At 33.7% G+C, this 21155-nt stretch overlaps 1 protein-coding gene across 2 annotated transcripts; it reads left to right on the top strand.

Annotated features, from left to right (window-relative positions):
* Nucleotides 1-15895: 15895 nt before the first annotated feature.
* LOC142543009 (putative protein phosphatase 2C 59) lies at nt 15896-20271 on the top strand. Of its 2 annotated transcripts, XM_075649964.1 has the most exons (9): nt 15896-16006; nt 16415-16733; nt 17632-17759; nt 18382-18480; nt 18578-18736; nt 19022-19108; nt 19204-19295; nt 19500-19574; nt 19826-20271. In XM_075649964.1, the coding sequence occupies exons 2-9, from the start codon at nt 16651-16653 to the stop codon at nt 19982-19984; spliced, it is 882 nt and encodes a 293-aa protein (XP_075506079.1). In that variant the 5' UTR covers nt 15896-16006; nt 16415-16650; the 3' UTR covers nt 19985-20271. The 2 variants fall into 2 exon arrangements, with proteins under 2 accessions (XP_075506079.1, XP_075506080.1); XM_075649965.1 differs by lacking the exon at nt 16415-16733 and having other exon boundaries at nt 15926-16006.
* Nucleotides 20272-21155: the final 884 nt, after the last annotated feature.

Here is a 21155-nt window from a genome sequence, read left to right as displayed (position 1 = left end):
GCAAAGATATTCATCAAAGCTTGGTAATTTTCTTTTTGATTTGCCAGCGGCACTACCACCATGAGAAATTTTCATCTCTATTGGTCTTTAATGTATTTTCTTGTATTGGCCTTTGAGATAAATTCTCGATTTCTCCAACGATGTTCCTGCGAAATAAATGGGACAAAGTGATGAATAATGGAGTGTTGATCAACAAAACTATGAATGCTCAAATAATAATGCAACATAACAAAGTGGAAGAAGAGCATCTACTAAGCAGGATGGAAGATGACCAAGTGAATGACAGTTGGGTGATTTTAAAAATTTAAATTTTTAATATAATTTTTGATGATACAGAGAGCAATGTCAACCCTTTTAAGACTTATGCTGATGGTATGCTTTTATTCTCGAAAGTAGATAGTCTTTCGGTTACTATCCTCTCGAGGTATTTGCTTGAGTTTGGGGACTTTTTTTTGGCTAAGGGCTAATCAACTTAAGTCCGATATTTATATTGATGAGGTGATGATATCAGTCAGTCGAATTTTTTGGGTATCGCATGTTTCTCTGTAGGAGCTCTTTTAGGTATCTTCTAGTTGTTGAGCATCTTCGTTCTTCTAATTACTTTTATGGATGGCATTAATTCTCGTCTTCACTCTTGGCTTCGCAAGTCTTAATCATATTGTTTGACTCAAAAATTGTGGGGCGTGCCAGGCACGTGATCGTTCCAAAGTTGTGAAATAATCCGACTCTTTTAACCAAACGTTGTAGGTATCGATTCGATCGTAAGTTCTAACTTCATTCGAAATGGCTCAAAAGGCAAACACAAAATGAGGAATATGACAAAATTACAAGAGGAATCCATTAACAACATCAAATATAATTATGTCGCTATGAACTTTATCAACATTTTTACAAGAAAGTTGAAGGAATATGTAAAAAATTCAAATACTTGACTGTTTGACATTGAAATAAACAGACATAGAATTGAGAGAATTCTGCAGAGCTTTGCTGTAGCATTTGTTGGATGTGTTTGTTGTGTCCTTTTCTGATTCTTCCTTCATGTTTTTGATCAACTCCGCGAAGCAGTTCCGGCCATATTCCACGATCGTCCATGATGCGTCATGGATCAACTCCTCCATCATGGTCTTCAACTAACACCTTCTTGGGCTCGTCCATTGGGCCTCTCCACATTTTGCAGGCTTCTTATATTTAGTGGGCTTTCAAGATTTGGGTTAAACAACTGCCACGTAGCCAATTTGGCCCAAATTTGGCTATTTTTAATAATTCAAATATATTTTATTGACCCATTTACAAGTTGACCCAAATTCATAATACGATATATATGAGGAGGAGGAGGAGGAGAAAAAGAAAGAAAGCAGTGTATTCACAACACCATGCTTCCGAAACTTCTTCCTTGTCTTCTTCCCCCAAAACTCATCCAATTCTTCACTGCTTTCACAACAGATCCTCCTTCACTTTGAGACAACTACTCAACCACTCACGGAGATCCCATGTCCCATATCACCGTCGATTACATCGCCTTTGTGATGCCATCCAAGTTTCTGAAAATTGCCATCATCAATCTCTTTTACATCAAGTCATACCTTCTCAAGGTAGGTATATTTCACCATTTTTCTCAATCCTCCATCACAAAAACATTGTAGAATATGTCACATTTCAAACTGCACTCAAGATGTTTGTGAATATGTTTTAATGACTTTTTGATGAGTGACACCTTGCAACACCCACTGCTTACACATAAACAGAGCGGCTACCTTGCTGTGCATATTCAGAGTTTGGCCTATAGCTGCAACTTCTGTAATCTTCATATTGAGAACACAACCATTCTTTTGCCCAAATAATTAGCTAGCACTGTATAAATTAGCTCTGAATGAGATGGAAGAGTCTGATAGATTTCAGAAGATGGAAATGGGGTATGTATAAATCACTAAACCGAAGCTATCGAGATGCAAACTGAAAGCACCAACTGATAGCTCAAATTGAACCCATTCAACTAGGGGTGTGCATTTATTCTCGGATATCGGGTATCCGATCCGACCCGATCGGGCCGGGTATTTTTTATAAAAATCGGGTTTGTCGGTACCCGACAATATCGGTTTGGGTTTGGGTAATTTTACCGATACACGATCGGGTATCGGGTACACGAATTTTTTTGTTTTTTTTACTTTTTTTATGGGTCTATCCATTTATTCAATTAAAATATACATGTATTTTTTGTGGCTAGTCATAACCCTTATAAAATGACAAATGACTATTTATAAAATGATATAATGACATGATTTTTTGTTAAATGTGAAAAATACATTTGTTTTTTAATTTATTAGCCATAATATGATATAATGACATTATTTTTTGTGAAATATGAAAAATACATAAATTTTTTCAAAAAAAAATTTTTTAAAAAATTTTAAAAAAATGTTTTTTTTTTCGGTCGGGTACCCGAAAATACGCAAAATTTTGGGTACCCGACCGACATGTTCGGTTTGGTGTCGGGTACCCGAAATTTCGGGCACCCGAACCCGAAAACCCGACCCGCGCCCACCCCTACGATCAACTGATATATCAAAGACCAGTTCAACTGATTGTCCAGCTGATAGGTAGTTCAGCAGAAGACCTTCAGAAGCTCGGCTAGCTGATGAAGAGCTCAGCTGACCAGTTCAATTGAAGCAGTGAAATCAGTTCAGCTGACGAGCCAACTGATTTCACCACACCAGTTCAAGACCAGTTCAGAACATCAGTTAGGAGCCGACCAGTTTGCAGAACACGACAAGCTTATCTAAGTAGAATCCAGCTGAGCGCATTTAAGTAAAGCAATTGTCCAGTCAAAAGGACAATAATGAACGTTGCAGCAGAGCTTAAAGTCAAGACGTTCCAGAATGACTATCAGAAAGGACAAGTCACAAATATCGATGAACGGATTCAACTGCAACAAACATATTTGATGAGCCTTGATGTATGGTCACGAAGCTTTTATAAATACAAGATCAATACCATCAACAAACAAGTGTGTGTGAAAATCATAAGAGGAGTAGAAGGGCACACTCAACATATATCAGCTTACAAGAAGCAATCAGCCCAGATTTGAGGGAACACTTCAACGTGCTATTAGCTTAGATTAGAAGCACAATTCTCTCAGTATGTGAGAGCACTTTCGTGTTCTATTCATAGACCAGTTCTCACACACTCAAACAAAAATCACTCACGTATACAGAGAGTAAAGCTTATTGATAAGTTGAGTGAGTCTTGCACAAAGACGTTAAACTTGTGTATGCAGTCTTTAACACAGAGACGTTACTAGACTAGGAGTTCAGTTAGGCAGTAGAGTAAGTCCTAAGCTGAGTGGGTTTGTACAAGGTGTTGTATAAATCAAAGTCTTCTAGTGGATCATATTCGAGGTGGTAGAAGGGTGACGTAGGAGTAGTTGAAGTCTCCGAACATCCATAAACATATCTTTTGTACTTAACTATTTAACTATTATTTTCAAACTGATTTGATCAGTTCGAGCTGTTATTAGTTCAGTTCTCATCGTAACTAAACTGATATATGCAAGAACTGATCCTTCTTATTTCAGTTATTCGGTTTACACAAGTTAAAAGACTTTCAAATTAGTCAGTTTTCTTAACGAAAAATTATTTCGAGCGTCTTCCGCTTGGTTTAAAAACAAAACTCGATTTATTTCATTGGTGTTTAAATTCTTAGCACACGAGCTACTGAAGCTCGTGGAAAATATTGTGTTTGAAGCACCCTCGCAGGTGTTAGAACCGATCCTTCAAAGTACATATACATAATATGCAACCGCGAAAAATACTGTACTTAAAATATATTTTATGATCTCAAAAGCATAAGCAAAAACATGACATGACAAATCATAAACGTGTCCAGATGACATCATATCAACATATATGTGTTCAATTTTTCTTTATTTGAATTTCGTTTATTAGTTGTGACTTTTGTATCAGTTCTAATCAATGGATCCATTTACGTGTAACCGCCGTACCCGACGGCGGGGACATCAGTGACAGTATTACCCATCCACTGAGCCTTGACCTTACATGTTCGTGTTAGTCACAACGAACTCTCTTCCTCCAAAAACATGTAATCGTATTCATCACTTATAAAAATCATGCATATACGTACATTTTCTTAAAACCAAGCATGCAACATATTTTCATATTTCCATAAAAATTCATGTTCATGATAACATATACATTTAAAACATCAATTTGTGATCGGGGCGCTGTCAGGACTGCTAACTCGACCCAGGTGTAAAATGGCCATTTTGCTTCTGGAAACCCTAATTGACCATTTTACCCCTAGACCTCAAAATTTCGACCCAAAGCCAACCAAACTCCTTAGACACCTCAAAACATAATTATAATCAATTCTTAGATGTAACCTCGAGCCGTTCCATAATTTATATGATTCATTTTAAAACATGGACCGGGGTCCTAGTTTTAACCCGAATCAACTCGAAACTCAACCACAATTTCCCAAATTTTTATCACACCCTACCAGCCCATAAACATCTCAATTCGAGCCCTTTTGATCCCCCTAAGCATGGCCGCCCCTTACTGGAATTTTCTGCCCTTTGGAACCTACAAACTCTAATGCGCTAAGCCTTCGAATTTTGATCCTAGACCTAACCAACTCGAACCAGCCTTGGACCAACATTACCTAGGACCAAGATCAGGCCGTGGAATCTTTCCTGGACCAGCCATACTCACGCTTACTATCCATGCATTAAGCCCTACGTGATTAATCCGAAAAACAAGCCAACGCCTTACCCTACTCGCCCCTTGCTCTACGATCGGCTACTATAGCATGACCAGCTGTGGTTGAGCCCTCCTAGACCACGTCTCAGACCCCTTAGGGTCTGCACCATGGCTTGGATCGACTCCTCTACAGCCAATTCCCTTCCCATTGCCCGATCTATCCCCATGCATCAACCTATGCCCTAGACCCGATCTTCCTCAACCAAACTGGATCACACCCCAACTCCATCACCTTGACGCCTTAGCCCTTGACGTGTACAACCCTTTAACACCTAGCCCTAGCAGCCCCTTGCACAAGAACCATGAAAATGCGAGTTACATAAAAAATGTAGGCATATTTCATGTCAAAATCGATTAAAAAGCACACAACATGATACGACTAAGATTTTCTCATGCAAAAACATACAAACCAACATATATTGATGTAAATAATGAGAAAAACAAGATATAGACGTGCCTTTGCGTTATTAAGCTCAAAACCTATGAGATATACGCGTAGAACTTGCACCGGAGAGACGTGGAAGGAGTTCTTTGCAAAAATCTTGAGAAAACCTAAGGGGAGAGCTGCTGAAATTCGAATGAGGATGATGGAGGTTGATGAAAGGGGCGGCCAAATTAGTAAGGAGTAAGTTTAAGGTTTTGAAGGTAGGTTTTAATAAAATAATTAGTGTATAATAGACACTTAATTAAAATAATGAAGTATAGTAGAATTTTGAGCCCATTATGCATTAAATAATCTCATTAAGCCCAAAAAATCTCTCGAAAAATATTTCGTTTAGGTACATTTTTGAAAATATTGACCGAAACCTCAAAAAATCTGCCGGTTCGCTAAAATTTGCGTACCAGTTTAAAATATGACTCGATGAGTAAAAATACCTACCAAGGCCCATTTTCAAAAATACCCTTATTTACACCATATATTAAATAATTAAAAATAATTATTTAATGAAAATATTTTTCCTTAACTGTCTCTGGTTTCCGTTCTTCGTTCGAGTGTGAAATACTACTAAAAGCCCTAATACATGAAATTTTAATAAACTATGAAATGAAACACATATCCATGCAATAATCACACATTTAATGTTTTAAATTAATTAAACAAATATTTTAGTAAAAACTAGATTGCATGCAATCAGGTTACGTAGCTCGAATTCCCTAGACCTTACAATAAACACGTCAGTATTGTCGACGATCATAGCCTGTATTTTTACAAATGATATACTTGTCGTGTCAACTTTAAAAATTGAGACACGCATGCGCATCTTGACGATGATATGAGAAATATCTATATATAGCAGAGTTTGAGGTCCCTAAGTATAAACCTCATAAGAATACACGCCATCTATAGAGAGTTGTAGTACTTAGAAGACTTTAAATCGGAAGAAAGCAGTATACTTACAAATTATTCGATGACCGGAGGTAACGCTCGATTCGCTTCTACATATTTGTTAATCATGTTCATATATGCATATAAACATGATTTTTGGGAAAACTCTAACATTGGTGTCAGAACTTTGATACATCTGCCTTGAATACATGTGTTCTTCAGTTTTCTGTAATTCTTATATGATTTATGAAAGTTTAGCGTAAAAAACTTGAAGCTTGAAGTTCAAATATCATAATATTAAAAAATTTACTCGGGAATTTCTTCTGAGTATATCTCAGTTGAAGTCTTGAAAATGATAATTCATTCTTGAAATTTTGATATGAAATGAGAAAAGTTATGAAAAATTGATTGAAAATTGCAACAAGTTTTCTGACAGTTTATTCAAATATTTAGATATATATAATGAAGATGGTGACTTTGAAAAAAATTTACATTTGAATTCCGATTTACAATCATATGATTGTTGGTTATCTTAATTATTATATGCCATTTATCGAGATACATTATAACGACCAGAAAATCAGACTACGTATAAGCCATGCATAATTATTACTATTTAAATTTAAAAATGATTTATATATATATATATATATATGAAGGGTCTAATTCATTTTGATATTTGACAAGTCATAACTATTTATTTTAAATGCAAAAGTTTAGTTTTATCTTTTCAGTTAAATACGCGAGGATGGACCGGAGTTTGAAGATTAGAGATAAGATTAATAATAAGAAAGACAATCCTAAATTTAAGTTAAGTCAAAGAATAATTTAATTTAAAGAAAAAGAATGTCCTTGGGATTTAATAAATTAATTAGAGTTAAGTTGATAAATAAGTTCTTTTGGTTAATATTTAATTAAAGCTTAAAAAAAATATGTAAATAAATGGAGGATGAATTAAGCTAGGTATAAAATAGTCAAGAAATTTAAACATAACATTTAAATACATAAATTTTAAGTCAAGCATGCCATGCAATGTTCTATTCTAAATTAAATTGTAATTCATTAAAAATATATATAATAAGTGTATTAAACCTTAAGAATTTAAAATGAAAGATTTAAAACACTATTATACCATGCAAGAAGTAGTAATAATATTTGGTTAAGACAATTCAAAAATTATAGTAGACCTCATTCAAAGTTAACACTAAATGGTTTTATGGTGCATTCACTTTCTACCTTTAAGCTCCATAGTTATGGGTAATTCAAACACCATAATTAACCTTAATCCTTCCTCAACAAGTTACAAGCAAACTCAAGTGTAATGCAACAAAAACAAATGCAAGAATCCATCGGCAACAAGGAAGGAGGAGAATTTCAAATTATTCAACTTCTTGCACTTGTAACTCCCCACCTAAATGCATATTATGACCCCTTAACACCTCCTATATCATTCACCTTCATCCCTAACATCATCTACACTAATATGCTCGAAATTATCAGAAGAAACACAGCTGAAAATCGTGCATAGCTGCAGAAATAAAATAGGAAACAAAGCAAACACAACTCCGACTCCGTCGCTCGTATTCGTCGTATTGGTTTTTTTCGTGTCAAAACAATTTCCAGGCATGTATATATTGTTTCTTTGCTCTTCAATCAAGTCATATTAGATAATTTTAAGCAGTATATGTTCATGAATCAAGCAGCATCACGAAAATGACAGTAACATTTAAGCAAAAATCTGCACAAAATTTCTTGGCTCTCTTGTTTTTCCACATCACGGTTTGGTGTGTTTTGGTTGCTTACAGGGAGTTGCTCGGTTCCAGGCACACATGGCTGCTACTAGGCATGAATTAGAGTGTGTTAGAGTGTTATTGGTTCATTGGTTTACATCCATACACACACCAACAAAGTAGTGACAACAACTTTTCCTTAAGTACAGAATTTGAGTCCAAGGTTTTATCATTTGGTGGTTTAAGGTGAAAGTTCGAATCATGGCTGTCCTAGGGACTGTAGCCACGGTTAGAACCCTTCCATACCATGTCTAGGACGTGACCAAGGTGTCCTTTCAAGGTTTGGTTCATGGTTCCCTCAAAATTTTTAAAACAACAACACAAGTGCATAGTTCGAATTTTCCATTTCCTGTATTAGTGTGTCTTCGGTTTTGGGGTGTGGTTTAGATTGTGGTTGGCTTTTAGCCCTTAGCCATGGTTCAAGCCATGCCTTAGGATGTTGGTAAGAGTTCTTGGGAGGTGGCTCAAGCCATTGGTCAATAAATTTCAGAGTTTACACCACAAACGCACAAGTTGCCACTGCTGGTTTTTTTTTACAGCAACTTTCATCTTCAGTTTTGAGGTTGGTTTGAGTTCTTGGTTGGCTTTTAGCCCATGGCCTTGGACTGGACAATACCTTAATGAGTTAGAAAAGTCATGTTTTTGGCCGTTCGTGATTTGGTCGAGTTTAGAGGTCGTACGAGAATTTACGGTGAAAGGTGCCAAAATGACTCTCGAAAGAGTGTTTTATGTTTTTGGATTCCTTTCACCTATTTTCGTTTTTTACAGTTATTATGCATATTTTTCAGTATGTTTGGGGTATTTTAATCATGGTTAAACGTCGGTTTAATGTTGGTTCGGGTTGATACGAAGCCATGGTTAAAAATCAAGTTATTGGCTCTAATCGTCTCGTTTTTGGTTCTATTGTTAAGTTTTTTTTGTCAAGTTATTTATTGCATGTGTCACATATTAGTAGTAAGTCGCAGCAAGCCTGGAGCGATCCAACTCATCCGGTAAAAATAAGGTTATAATTATATTACGTGCATAAAAATATAAAATGTTTATTTTTGAGATATATGCTATATGTTTTGTGGCCACCTTATGCTTATGGGTTTGGAAGTCGGTAGGCGCAACCGAGGACCTCTCCGCCTGGTGACTTACGACCGGTTTATGATTATGTATGGGTACAGACATCCAGTCCAAGGGCTGTGATTGATCTCTACCGTTCAGTATACTGTGGTTTAGTCTGATCAGGCGCTTACGTTATGTTATGGGCCACTTGCTTAGAAACATTATCTCTACCAGAAAATTATGATATGACATGACAGAGCTCTATTGAGCAAAGCTTTTACGTATGATTTTCAGATATGCACGTAGTTATAATTATTCATGATGCTATTTTCACCGTACGCTTTACGATACATTATTTTTACGTTGCATGCGATTTTATGATATATTTACTTGTTATTCAAGATATATACATGTTGAGTCTTTAGACTCACTAGACTTGATTGTTGTAGGTGTTGATGAGGTCGAGACCGCGGGCGGAGACCAGTGAGCGATCTTGGGACAGCAGTAGTAAACCCGAGGACCTCATGATTTCATGATTTAATTTATGCACCTTTTATTATTCAAACTCAGTTTTAATACGTTGGATTATTTTTAAGTTGATGTTAACGTTGGATTATTTTTAAATTGTTGGTTGAAAAAAATATTTGCTTCCGCTGTTATTTTAAAGTTAAAATTATTTACATGTTTATTTTATAAATTGGACAAGTTATTTATTCATTTAGAAAAATTTTAATAATTCCGCAAAATTATGAATACGAAATACGGGCATTGACATACATTGTCGGCTATCGAGATGCATGATTGATGACACAAACCCAAGCACCATCCTATTGCAATTTGAACTACTATTTGGAACAAATTTGAATGCACGATTTTATCCGAATCGAATTTTTTTGATAACGATCATTAAGGATCTAGCTCTTGGTATTGATTGTCAATTTTAGAGATTTTTTATTTCGTAACTTAAAATAATAACAATAAATTTTAATTTTGGAATTAGATTATAAAGTTTCAAGTTATGAAATTTTCAATACATGTTTACAAATTAATTTTTCATGTTATATATTATGTCAAATAATATAGATATTTATTTATTTAATATGAACATGCAAATTTAATATTATGCCTGCATTTATTATTGGAAATTTTGAAAAATATTTTTTCATCGGGAAATTCACTTTATGTTCATATTAAATTATATTAAGTTGTATATAATTATAAATAAACATATCAAGTAAAATGTGAATATAAAGTTATTTAATAATAATAAGAAAAATAAATTGGCTTATAAAGATTCACATAAATGTGAATAATTAAGTTGAATAATAATTATAAGGTGACATAAGAAATCATAATCTGATGGAGTTCTTCATAGACTGGTTTAAACTGTCTTGACTTATCACTGGTCTCCCTAAAGAATGTTGCTCTATCTAAGAGTTAGATATTTAAAGGATCTTAGCTCAATCTATCTTTCTTGGGAGCACTCTTGGAATGTGTTGATTGTATTATTAAATAATTATTTTATAAATGATTGAGTAAAACCAAAATTTTGTTCAGTGAACCCTACAATTTTAAATAACTGAGGAATAGTCACATCACCCTTAATCATGAAAAATTATACATTAAGTGAATTTGGATAATATAATAGACATATTGATTATAATTAATTATATAAACATAATAAATTTTACCCCACATAGATTTTTGTTATATTTATATAACTAATTAGGTTAAAATATCAAATATTTAAGAGTTAATGAAAATTATATTTTGATAGTTTTATCATAAAGTTATAGAAATATCTTATTGAATTTAAAATTTAGCTCACATGCAAGTTTTATGTCGCTATATTTTTGTGACATGATTTACATTAGTCAAACATTATATTTACCTCAAAATTTTAAAATTATAAGCATATTAATTTTTATACAGTTATGCAATTTGCAAGTTTTCCTGATATGAAATATGACATTCCTGAACTAAGGGCGATAACTATAAAATATGGAATGAAATAATTCTTCTTCAATTTGGGTAGATGGATATTGATTATGATACACGGAAAGATAAATCATATGTTATTACTAAAAACAGCATTCCGTACGATGTTGATCTTTATGAAAAATGGAGCGCTTTAATCAACTCTGCATAATGTTCATAAAGATCAAAATCTTAGCTGGTATACATAGTTCGGTCGATCAACATAATAATGTTAAAGAATTACTGAATGCTGTTGATGAACAATTTCAGTCTTCAGATAAGGCACTTTCCAGCAATATAATTATGAAACTCTCTTAATTAAAGCTTACTAGTGTGAGAGCGGTGCGAGATCACATCATGAAAATGTCGGACATATTGGCTCGAATGAAGACACTTTAAGTAGAAATGTCTGAAACTTTTCTTATGCACTCTTTCAGGCCAATATGGACCTTTCAAAATTTACTACAACACAAATAAGGATAAGTGGTCAATTAACGAATTAATGACCATGTGTGTTCAAGATGAAGGAATGTTGTCGATGAAAACAAGCGATAATATTTTTATGACTACACAAGAAAATCATAAGAAGTAAGCCAAAGTCCAGGGAAAAGAATAATTCTACAACAACCTGACATCAAGAAAGAATCCAAGTGTCTTGTGTAAAAAGACAAGACATGTGAAGAAGGATTGCACTAAATTGAATGATTGACTTGAAAAAAATAAAGGAATTCATATTTTATTTGTCTGTTATGAATCTAATATGGTTGATATGATTTATAACACATGATGAATTAATTCTAGTTCTACAACTCATGTTACAAATATCTTGCAGGTTTTGCAAAGCCTAGAGAAATCTCTAGGAAATGAGCGGAACATCTATCAAGGAAACAAGATGTCTTCGTATGTAGAGGCTACTGGGACAAGCTGCCTAGTGTTGAATAGTGGTTTTATTTTAAAATTTGAAAAGACCTTTTATTTTATAAGTTTTTCTAAGAATATAATTTCAATTTCAAATCTTGTACTCTTGGTTATTCCTTTCAATTTTTGGATGAATCAATAAATTTATTTTATAAATCAAATCTTATTAGAAATAGTACTATGATCGATGATATTTTCTCTATTTCTTTACAAAATAATAACACCATTATGCATGTTCAAGGATGTATTATAGATGAAAATTCATTTATATTGTGGCATCGAAGATTGTGACACATATCCATATAGAAGATTGAAAGATTTTTGAATGATGGAGTATTTAGTACTTTAGATTTCACTAATTTTAAGATTTTTTTGGACTACATCAAGAGAAAACAGACCAATAATTCTAAAAAAAAGTGTCAAGAGGAGTACTATAAATATTAGAAATCATATATTCAGATATTTTTTGTCCTGATATGGACATGAAAAGTCCGAAATACTTCATCTCTTTCATTGATCATTACTCACTATACATATATATCAATATGCTTCATAAAAAAACGAAGCCCTTGAATCCTTTAGGGTTTTTAAGGCTGAAGTGGAGAAACAATGTGAAAAACAAATTAAAATCGTGAGAACCCATATAGCTGAAGAATATTATGGTAGATACACTGAGAATTGAAATGAACCTGGTCCATTTGCGATGTTTATCCAAGAACATGTGATGGTTGCCCAATATACTATGCCCATTCTCCAAACCAAAATGGTGTAGCTGAGAGAAGAAACCGAACATTATTGGATATGGTGATGAGCATGTTTAGTAGCTCTAAACTTCTTAAATCCTAGTGGACTGAAGCTTTTAATACTATTGTATATATTATTAAATCTAGTTCCAACTAAAGTTGTCCCAAAGACGTTGTTTGAATTATTTAAAAGTTTGAAACCGAGTTTGCAACATATATGTGTTTGGGGTTGTCTTTCACAAATACAATTTTACAAACCTCCTGAAATAAAACTGGATCCAAGAACTATAAGTGAATATTTTATCGGGTATGCCGAAAAATCTAAATGGTACATATTCTAATATCTATATCACAATACTAGAACTGTGGAATCAATAAATATTTTTTTTTTGAGAATGACTTGATTAATGGGAGAGATCATTCCAATGACATAGTTTTTTTAGAAAGATCTCATTAATGCACAACCCTCTTATTCAAGTGATAGATTGATCGTTATTCACACCCTTCAGGGCGAAACGGTTGTTAAACAAGTGGTTACTAAATTTCCACAAATCATTAATTAAATTTGGAGTAGATCAAGTTATTCATAACAACAAGAAATTGTTGATTAACCAAAAAACCAAAGAAATCTACTAGAATAAGAAGATCGGCGATATCTAGTAATTATGTTGTGTATTTACAATAATCAAACTTTAATATCTGAGCATAAAATGATACTGAAAATTTTTACAAGCCACGAGTTATAATGAGTCAAAATTATGGTTTAATGCTATGAAAAATAGATGGATTCTATGCCATTTAATGGAATCTGAGATCTTGTTCAGTTGCTTGGTGGTATAAAAATCACTAGATGTAAAGAGTCTTCAAAACAAAAAGATTCATTAGGCAATATTGAAATATATAAGCAAGATTCGCAGCTAAAAGATTCGTTCAATATGAAGAATCGACTATAAGGAGATTTTTTCTCCTGTATCTAAGAAAGATTCTCTTCGTATAATTCTAGTATTAGTTGCACAATTTGACTTAGGTCTACAACAAATGGATATGAAAATGATTTTTCTCAACGGAGAACTAAATGAAGATGTTTATATGAAACAAACCTGAATGATTCTTCTCTAGTTAAGGTGAACAATTGATATGTAAGCTTAAGAAATCTATATATAAATTGAAACAAGCTTTCAGTCAATGGTGTTTAAAATTTCATGTTGTTATCTCTTCATTCGGATTCGTATAGAATCTCATGGATCAACGTATATACTGGAAATCGGTAAGAGTAAGATTTGTTTCCTTATTCTGTATTTGAATAATAAATTAAATGCAATCAATGACAAGAGTTTGTTATATGAGTTCAAACATTTTCTCTCTAAAAACTTTGATATAAAGGATATGAGGGATGTATCTTATGTCTTTGGCATTAAGATACACAGAGACACTTCGAGATATTCTATGTTTGTTTCAAGAAACCATATATCAACAAAACTTTAGAAAGATATTGGATGAAATATTGTTCTCCTAGTATAGCTCTCATTGATAAGTTCAATTTGAGTCAATACCCAAAGAATGATCGAGGGTGGAAACAAATGAAAAACATTTCTTATGATCATGTTTTTGGAAGTTTGATGTATGCTCAGGTTTATACTAGACCTGATATTCCATTTATTGTTGGGATATTGGGAAGATACCATAAAAATCTAGTTTAGACCACTCGAAAGCTGCAAATAAAGAGATAAGGTACCTTCAAGGGACCAAATATTATATACTTATGTTCAGACGAACTGAAAATTTGGAAGTAATTAACTACTATGATTTAGACTACGCTGGATGTATTGATTTACGAAATCCGCTTTAGGATATATTTTCAGGATAGCTAGTGGAGCTGTATCTTGGAGGAGTGCAAAGTAGATATTGACTGCTACTTCTACTATGGAAGCTGAGATTCATATATTTTGTTTTCTCCTATAATAAATAATAAGATATCTAGGGGTCAAATGGGAGAATGCAACAAAAAAAAGCTTATATCAATTATATTCAAAAGAATAATAAACATGTCGACATTGACGACGACCATAGCCTACATTTTTGACAAACATCACATCTATCGCTTCGATTTTAGAAAATTGAGACGCGCTTTCTTTTCACTCTCAAGCGCCCGATCAGCTCATTGATAATATGAGAAATACCTATAAATAACATATTTTGAGGTTCTAAGTATACATCCCATAAGAATATTACTATATCATCCACATATGATTGTAGTGCTTATAAAACTTCAAATCGAAAAAAAAACATAATATTTAAAAATTATTCGATGACCAGATGTAACGTTTGATCTGCTTCCACATATTTATTTATGATGCATAAACATGATTTTTGAGAAAAACTATAACAAAAATATCATCGATTCAAGCAGCTTGGCTACGTTAATGAATTATTAAAACAAATTTTTTTTTTGAGGAAGTTATTGAAGCATTTTAACTAAACATTGATTGTTCACATTGTACGGCAGTTTTTATCAGTTTATCACGGCAATTAGTCTCATCTTTTCTAAAAAACACTTTACAATCCCCGAAATACTATGTCAGCGTGGTTGGAATTAATTGAGAATGAATTGAGATGGACACCTTTTGATGCATGGGAGCCAAGGTGTATGGCAACCGCAATTCAAAGTTACACCAATTTTTGTCCTTCACTCTCCCCTCAAATCACCTCTTTTTTCGCCTAATAATAATAATAATAAATCCCAAAAAATCGAATAAAAACTATCATCATAATACTGAAAAGATTTTTTTTTCTGTTTCTTGAAAATATATTATGATATTAGTAGAGAAACCGAGAAAAAATAAGTAAAAACTTGTGTGAGACGGTCTTACTGATCGTATATTGTGAGACGAATCTCTTATTTGGTGATTCATAAAAAAATATTACTTTTTATGCTAAGAGTATTATTTTTTATTGTGAATAAAGATATGGTTGACCCGTCTCACAGATAAAAATTTATGAGATTATCTCACAAGAGACCTACTCGAAAAGATATTAAAAACTTTACACAATTGGATAGGTGGAAATGGTATTAATAATTTTTCTTGGCAAAAACTTGTGTGAGATGGTCTCACAGGTCGTATTTGTGATACGGATCTCTTATTTGAGTCATCCATAAAAAAATATTACTTTTTATGCTAAGAGTATTAATTTTTATTGTGAATATCGATAAATTTGATCCGTCTCAAAGATAAAGATCCGTAATATCGTCTCACAAAAACCTACTCTTTTTTCTTTATTAGTTAGACAATAGACATGTCCCAATATTTTCATTTTGTTACAAGATCGCCCCCTTTTTTTGGGTCTTGACTTTTCTCATTTTCCCTTCTATCTTTTAAGCTATTCTTCTCTATAATCATGGTTTTCTTCTCCAACTCCTGCCTCTTCCAGGTCCTCTGTCTAAATCTGTATACAAATACATTCAAAATATAGCATTCTATTTATGATACATCGTTTTCATGTATTCCTTTTCTGTATTCTTATATCCGTTCGAAAATGATATTAAGTGATCAAGAAGTTTATTGAACCGTATTTGATTTTTGCGGCCCAGAAATATGTATGTAGAAGGAAAAGATAATTTTTTTATGGTTTTGATGTATCATAACAGATACACATGCACACAAGCAAATATTATTCGTCTTTTTTAGATTCTTTAGCCTTGCAATTTGATTTGTGGGTTAAATGTGGTAGTTCTTCATTTTTATGCTTCTTAATATGTCTGTAGATTCTTATAAATCTACTCATGAATATCAAGTTTGATGGGATATGTTTCATTTATCTTTTTATTATGGTTGGCAGGTTGAATTTTGAAAGCCGATTTTGGAATTGAAAATACCTCACATGCTGTGATCGTGTGACTTCTTCGTTTGTGCTCTTCTTTACACGAATTTGCTAAGAAAAATCCCATGTTGGGTTGTCTAGATTTGTTAGCCACAGATATAATAGGAAAAGGTTAGGTGATTTTCTCATTGGATTTGGAAAGATAAAAAAAAGGCATAAAGGAAAATTGAAGTTCTAAGGTAAAGATTCGTTATATGGGTTATCTGAATTCTCTGTTGCCACAATCAACAAGCCAAATCCATGTTGGTGATGCCCCGGTCAGTGGCGGCGGCCTCAGGTTATTATATTCTTGACTTAGTCGTTCTATTTATCGTTCTTGATATTTCTTGCCGAAGTCCTAATCAACAGTTATTGGTGAGTATTTTACCCCAAAATACTTGTTAGTTTGGCTGATTTGAATTGGACCTTGCAGCTGCATGTGCGTGTGTGCATAGTATTCATTTAATAATTTGCATGATCTTGTGTTAAAATTGAACTTGCAGTTGGGCTTTGTATGGAGTATGAATGTCATGGAGGTGGTAAAATTTCATTTGCCTTTTTGTCGATGACTTGTGTGTCAATCTTTATTTTGGTAGGTCAAAAGTTGTCGGTGGCTTTGTTTGGTGATGTCTTGTGCGGTTTACTTTGATTTGTTGTTTTGAAAATCTCGGTCTAGTTGCTGTCGGGTCGGCAAATCACTGAGATTTGGGGTTTGTTTTCACATGTCAAGAGAATTTTGATCATTGAGTTTTCAAGCATGCGCCATGAGGCAGCATTTAATTGCTTACGTCTGCTAAAGGAAACTCCTACGCGGGCTATGTTTGTCAATGTGCGTGTGTGGATACCGTTGAGATCACCTTGTCTGCTAAGTAAAAAACTTAACTAATTTGTCGTATTTGACAATGTATTATCATTTCTTTATAAATTGTCCGTCCTTTTTGTTTTGAGGAATTTGATGGCGTAAATCTAAACTAGGAAAATAATCATGTTATTTATAACTGTTTAAATTGGTATAATATTGTGGTTGTAGTTTTCAAGCATTATGATTTATTCATTCAAATTTTTCTTTCTAGTTTCTCAAACTTGTTCATTATTGAAGTTTGGAGTTTCGAGGATATCAGAGATATGGCCATTATGCAATAAGAAAAGGTTATGCAATCTGCTGTGTAACTTTGATGTACTATACCTTCTTGCAGTCACAATGGAAAATTTAGCTATGGATACTCGAGTTTTCCGGGTAAAAGATCTTCAATGGAGGATTTTTACGAGACAAGGATTGATGGTGTGGAGGGAGAGGTGGTTGGTCTCTTCGGAGTGTTTGACGGTCTATTTCTCTCGCTCTCTCTCATACACACTACACACTAGGCATTGGCTCATATATGCTGTTCTGTGCATTGGTGAAAGTTTTGGGAAAAGAACCCATTCTTTCATCCATGGTTTGTAACACCCATATATTCGTCCTCAAATTCAATATTTTTAAGCTTTCACGGAGCTTGGATATGGTTGGATGTGATTTCCCCTTTTTATCAAGTAGAAGATTCATGGCCTAGCCCCAATAAATGGCAAAAATGTTATATGCAACAGCTATCAAAAACTTCATTTTTTTCATAAGGAAAATATTATTATAATTGGTTGAAGGATGCATAAAATGAGTTTGCTATAGAGTTTACTCAGAACAAAGCTTCACTAATTATTAATTCAGTAAAATTTATACATCTATGGTATGGAGTTGCAGACAAATTTCTTCCACCTAATACTTTAAGGTCTCTCTTTTACTACCATATGACTTGATGGTAATTCCATAGGTTACGGGTTTGCATGAACAGTTGCCGTCCGATTTGCATAATGTCAGATTTTTTTAAATTTTCATGATTTATCTTTGCTGTTGAGAGAGAGTAGGTTTGGAGCCATTATTTACGTATGTACCCTGTTTTTTTGTTATTTAGGTCATGGGGGAGCTCGAGCTGCGGAATATGTCAAGCAAAACCTTTTTAGCAATCTGATCAGGCACCCAAAGTTTATTTCTGACACCAAATCTGCCATAGGTATGTGATTGTATTGTCACCATGGTTATGACTTAGCGCTCTATAAGCCATTTTTTTCTCGCTCTTACCTCATTTTTGGGTATGTTTCCTTTTTCAGCTGATGCATACTGTCATACAGACTCGGAATTCCTGAAATCAGAAAACAATCAGAATAGGGATGCTGGGTCGACTGCTTCCACTGCAATCCTTGTCGGTGACCGTTTGTTGGTTGCAAATGTTGGGGATTCGAGGGCTGTTATTTCTAGGGGTGGCAAGGGTAAGAGAACAAGCATTATCTATCAATCTACTTGCGATGAACTGAAACAAACTCAATTTTCCCCACATAATTTTCTTTTTTGTTTTCTTTGGGGGAAACTAAAAACTTATTTACATCAGTACCGGGTTTAACAAGACCTGCAATCAGGAGCCATAAATGTATTGAACTATAAGATATGTCATACTGTGGGATCCGATTAGCCATAGATATTCTTATTTCGTCAGTCCAAGATATTCTGCGGTGTATATCGTATGATCTGATTAAATTTTTATTTGTACCTTGCAGCCATTGCTGTCTCTCGAGATCACAAACCAGACCAAACAGATGAGAGACAGCGAATTGAAGATGCCGGAGGTTTTGTGATGTGGGCAGGTAAAGAAAGATGGCCATGTTCTGTTTGTCCGAGCTTTCTGCAGAATGACGTGACATTTTCTTTTGCCTTTCCTTTCTTTCGGTATTGCCTGCAGGAACTTGGAGAGTTGGAGGAGTGCTTGCTGTGTCTCGTGCATTTGGTGATAGACTGTTGAAGCAGTATGTGGTTGCTGATCCAGAAATTAGGGTATGGTGTAAGAATTTCGGTAAAGAAAATGTATACATATAGGAGAAAATCGACACTGTTGAAGCAGTATGTAGCCATTTCTTGAAAATTTTTAGCAGATTATAATATGTTGAAAAGAAATTTGAAAAAAAAATTCTGCCTATATAAGAAGCTGCAAACGAAATCCAACATCTAACCAACAATATCATTGTTTGAATTCCACAGGAGGAAAAAGTTGATGACACCCTTGAGTTCCTTATCCTCGCTAGCGATGGACTTTGGGATGTAGTAACGAACGAGGTGACGCATCTGTACATAATTTTTGATTCTTGAATCCAGGGACAGGCCCTAGTATTTCAGATTTGTTTGACAGTGCAAAACTTATATTTTTAGAAGAAAAAAAAAACTCAAATTTGATATATTTAGGGGAGTGGTCTGATTACCATAACTTGCTCCCTTCTGCATCCATGCATCTATTTGATGTCCTCACCTTGATTTAGGCACGAGTACACGTATTCAACTTTTTTCCTATATAACATATTTTTTCTCAGGAAGCCGTTTCTATGACTAAACCGATCCAAGAACCTGAAGAAGCAGCGAAACTGCTGATGAAGGAAGCATATCAGAGAGGCAGTGCTGATAACATAACCATTGTTGTGGTCCGGTTTCTTGCTAACCAGCCCGAACCCTCGAATAGTAACTCTGGTTAAAGGTGGATATATCTCTGGCATGGTTTGTTTCAACATCTTTAATCTGGTTCCATACTTTATGGAGGAGGGGGGACATAGCTCATACCCAACATATATGTAGAAAGTTGTACTTTACTCGAGTTTAGAAACAACATAGGCCCCAGTCTGGCTCAGATCTCCTTATTTAAGAAGTGATTTAGACCTGATAATATTTGCTGTAATATTTTTAGAGCCTTTGGTATGTATATTTATTTGAAGATCTTTTTGCCACAATTTGCAGATTGTTGGAGATTGTGCTCTCTTTCTTCTATATCTTTCTTTTACTATCAATATGACTCACAGTAAATTAAGCATGTAACAAAAACAGTCATGGTTTAAAGTATAAAAATATGAGATATAATATTTGGTCTAGATGGTTTTATAAACAATTAATTGAGTCTTTTGGTATTTTTCATCTTTTATGGCTGATATTAAACGATTAATACTTTGTCTCACGCACAATGTCAATTTCTCTACTCTCCTTTCTTTCTTTCAATTTTTATATTTCTTTCTTCCATTGTGGTTTTCCTAATTATTTGCCACATGGCACATTGTAGAAGAGCTGTTAACTGTGCCCCATTTTGTCGCGAGGACTATTTCTCTCGGCAAGTAAACTTAGGTGAGATGATATCCCAGGACAAATTTATGAGATGTATATCTTATTTTGGCTACTATTTTTTATATCAAAATATTATTTTTTTATTATAAATATGGATAATGTTGACCTGTTTCACGAATAAGATACATATGACTCTATGATTGTATTGACATTTTTTGTCATACTTTCATGTTGTTAATGTCATATTATGCGTTAGTTTAAATGAATAATTAATTTTCTCAAATTGATATCTAGAATTTAGTGTGCTAGAAATATCCAATAATGAAGTGATTGTAGAGTTTGAGAACTACCCAATAGTTGAGTGATTGGTGGTGGAGTTCTAAAAATGTCTATATATATAGTTAGTGTGTTCCATTTAAATAAATTATGGTTGGACGTTGTTAAAATTAAATATTCTATTAATTTCTTTTTATTGTTTTTCATTTATGATTGATATATCTTTTATAATTTGAGTCTCATTATATCAAAACAATCTAGAAGCAGATTGTAAAATATGTCGTATGGATAAATGAACATATCTTAATTATAGTCATG

Source organism: Primulina tabacum, chromosome 4 (genome assembly GCF_025594145.1).
Source record: "Primulina tabacum isolate GXHZ01 chromosome 4, ASM2559414v2, whole genome shotgun sequence".
Taxonomy (NCBI): Eukaryota; Viridiplantae; Streptophyta; class Magnoliopsida; order Lamiales; family Gesneriaceae; genus Primulina; species Primulina tabacum.
The sequence above is the reverse complement of the archived record's forward strand: the minus strand, read 5'-3'. Positions and strand labels throughout refer to the sequence as shown.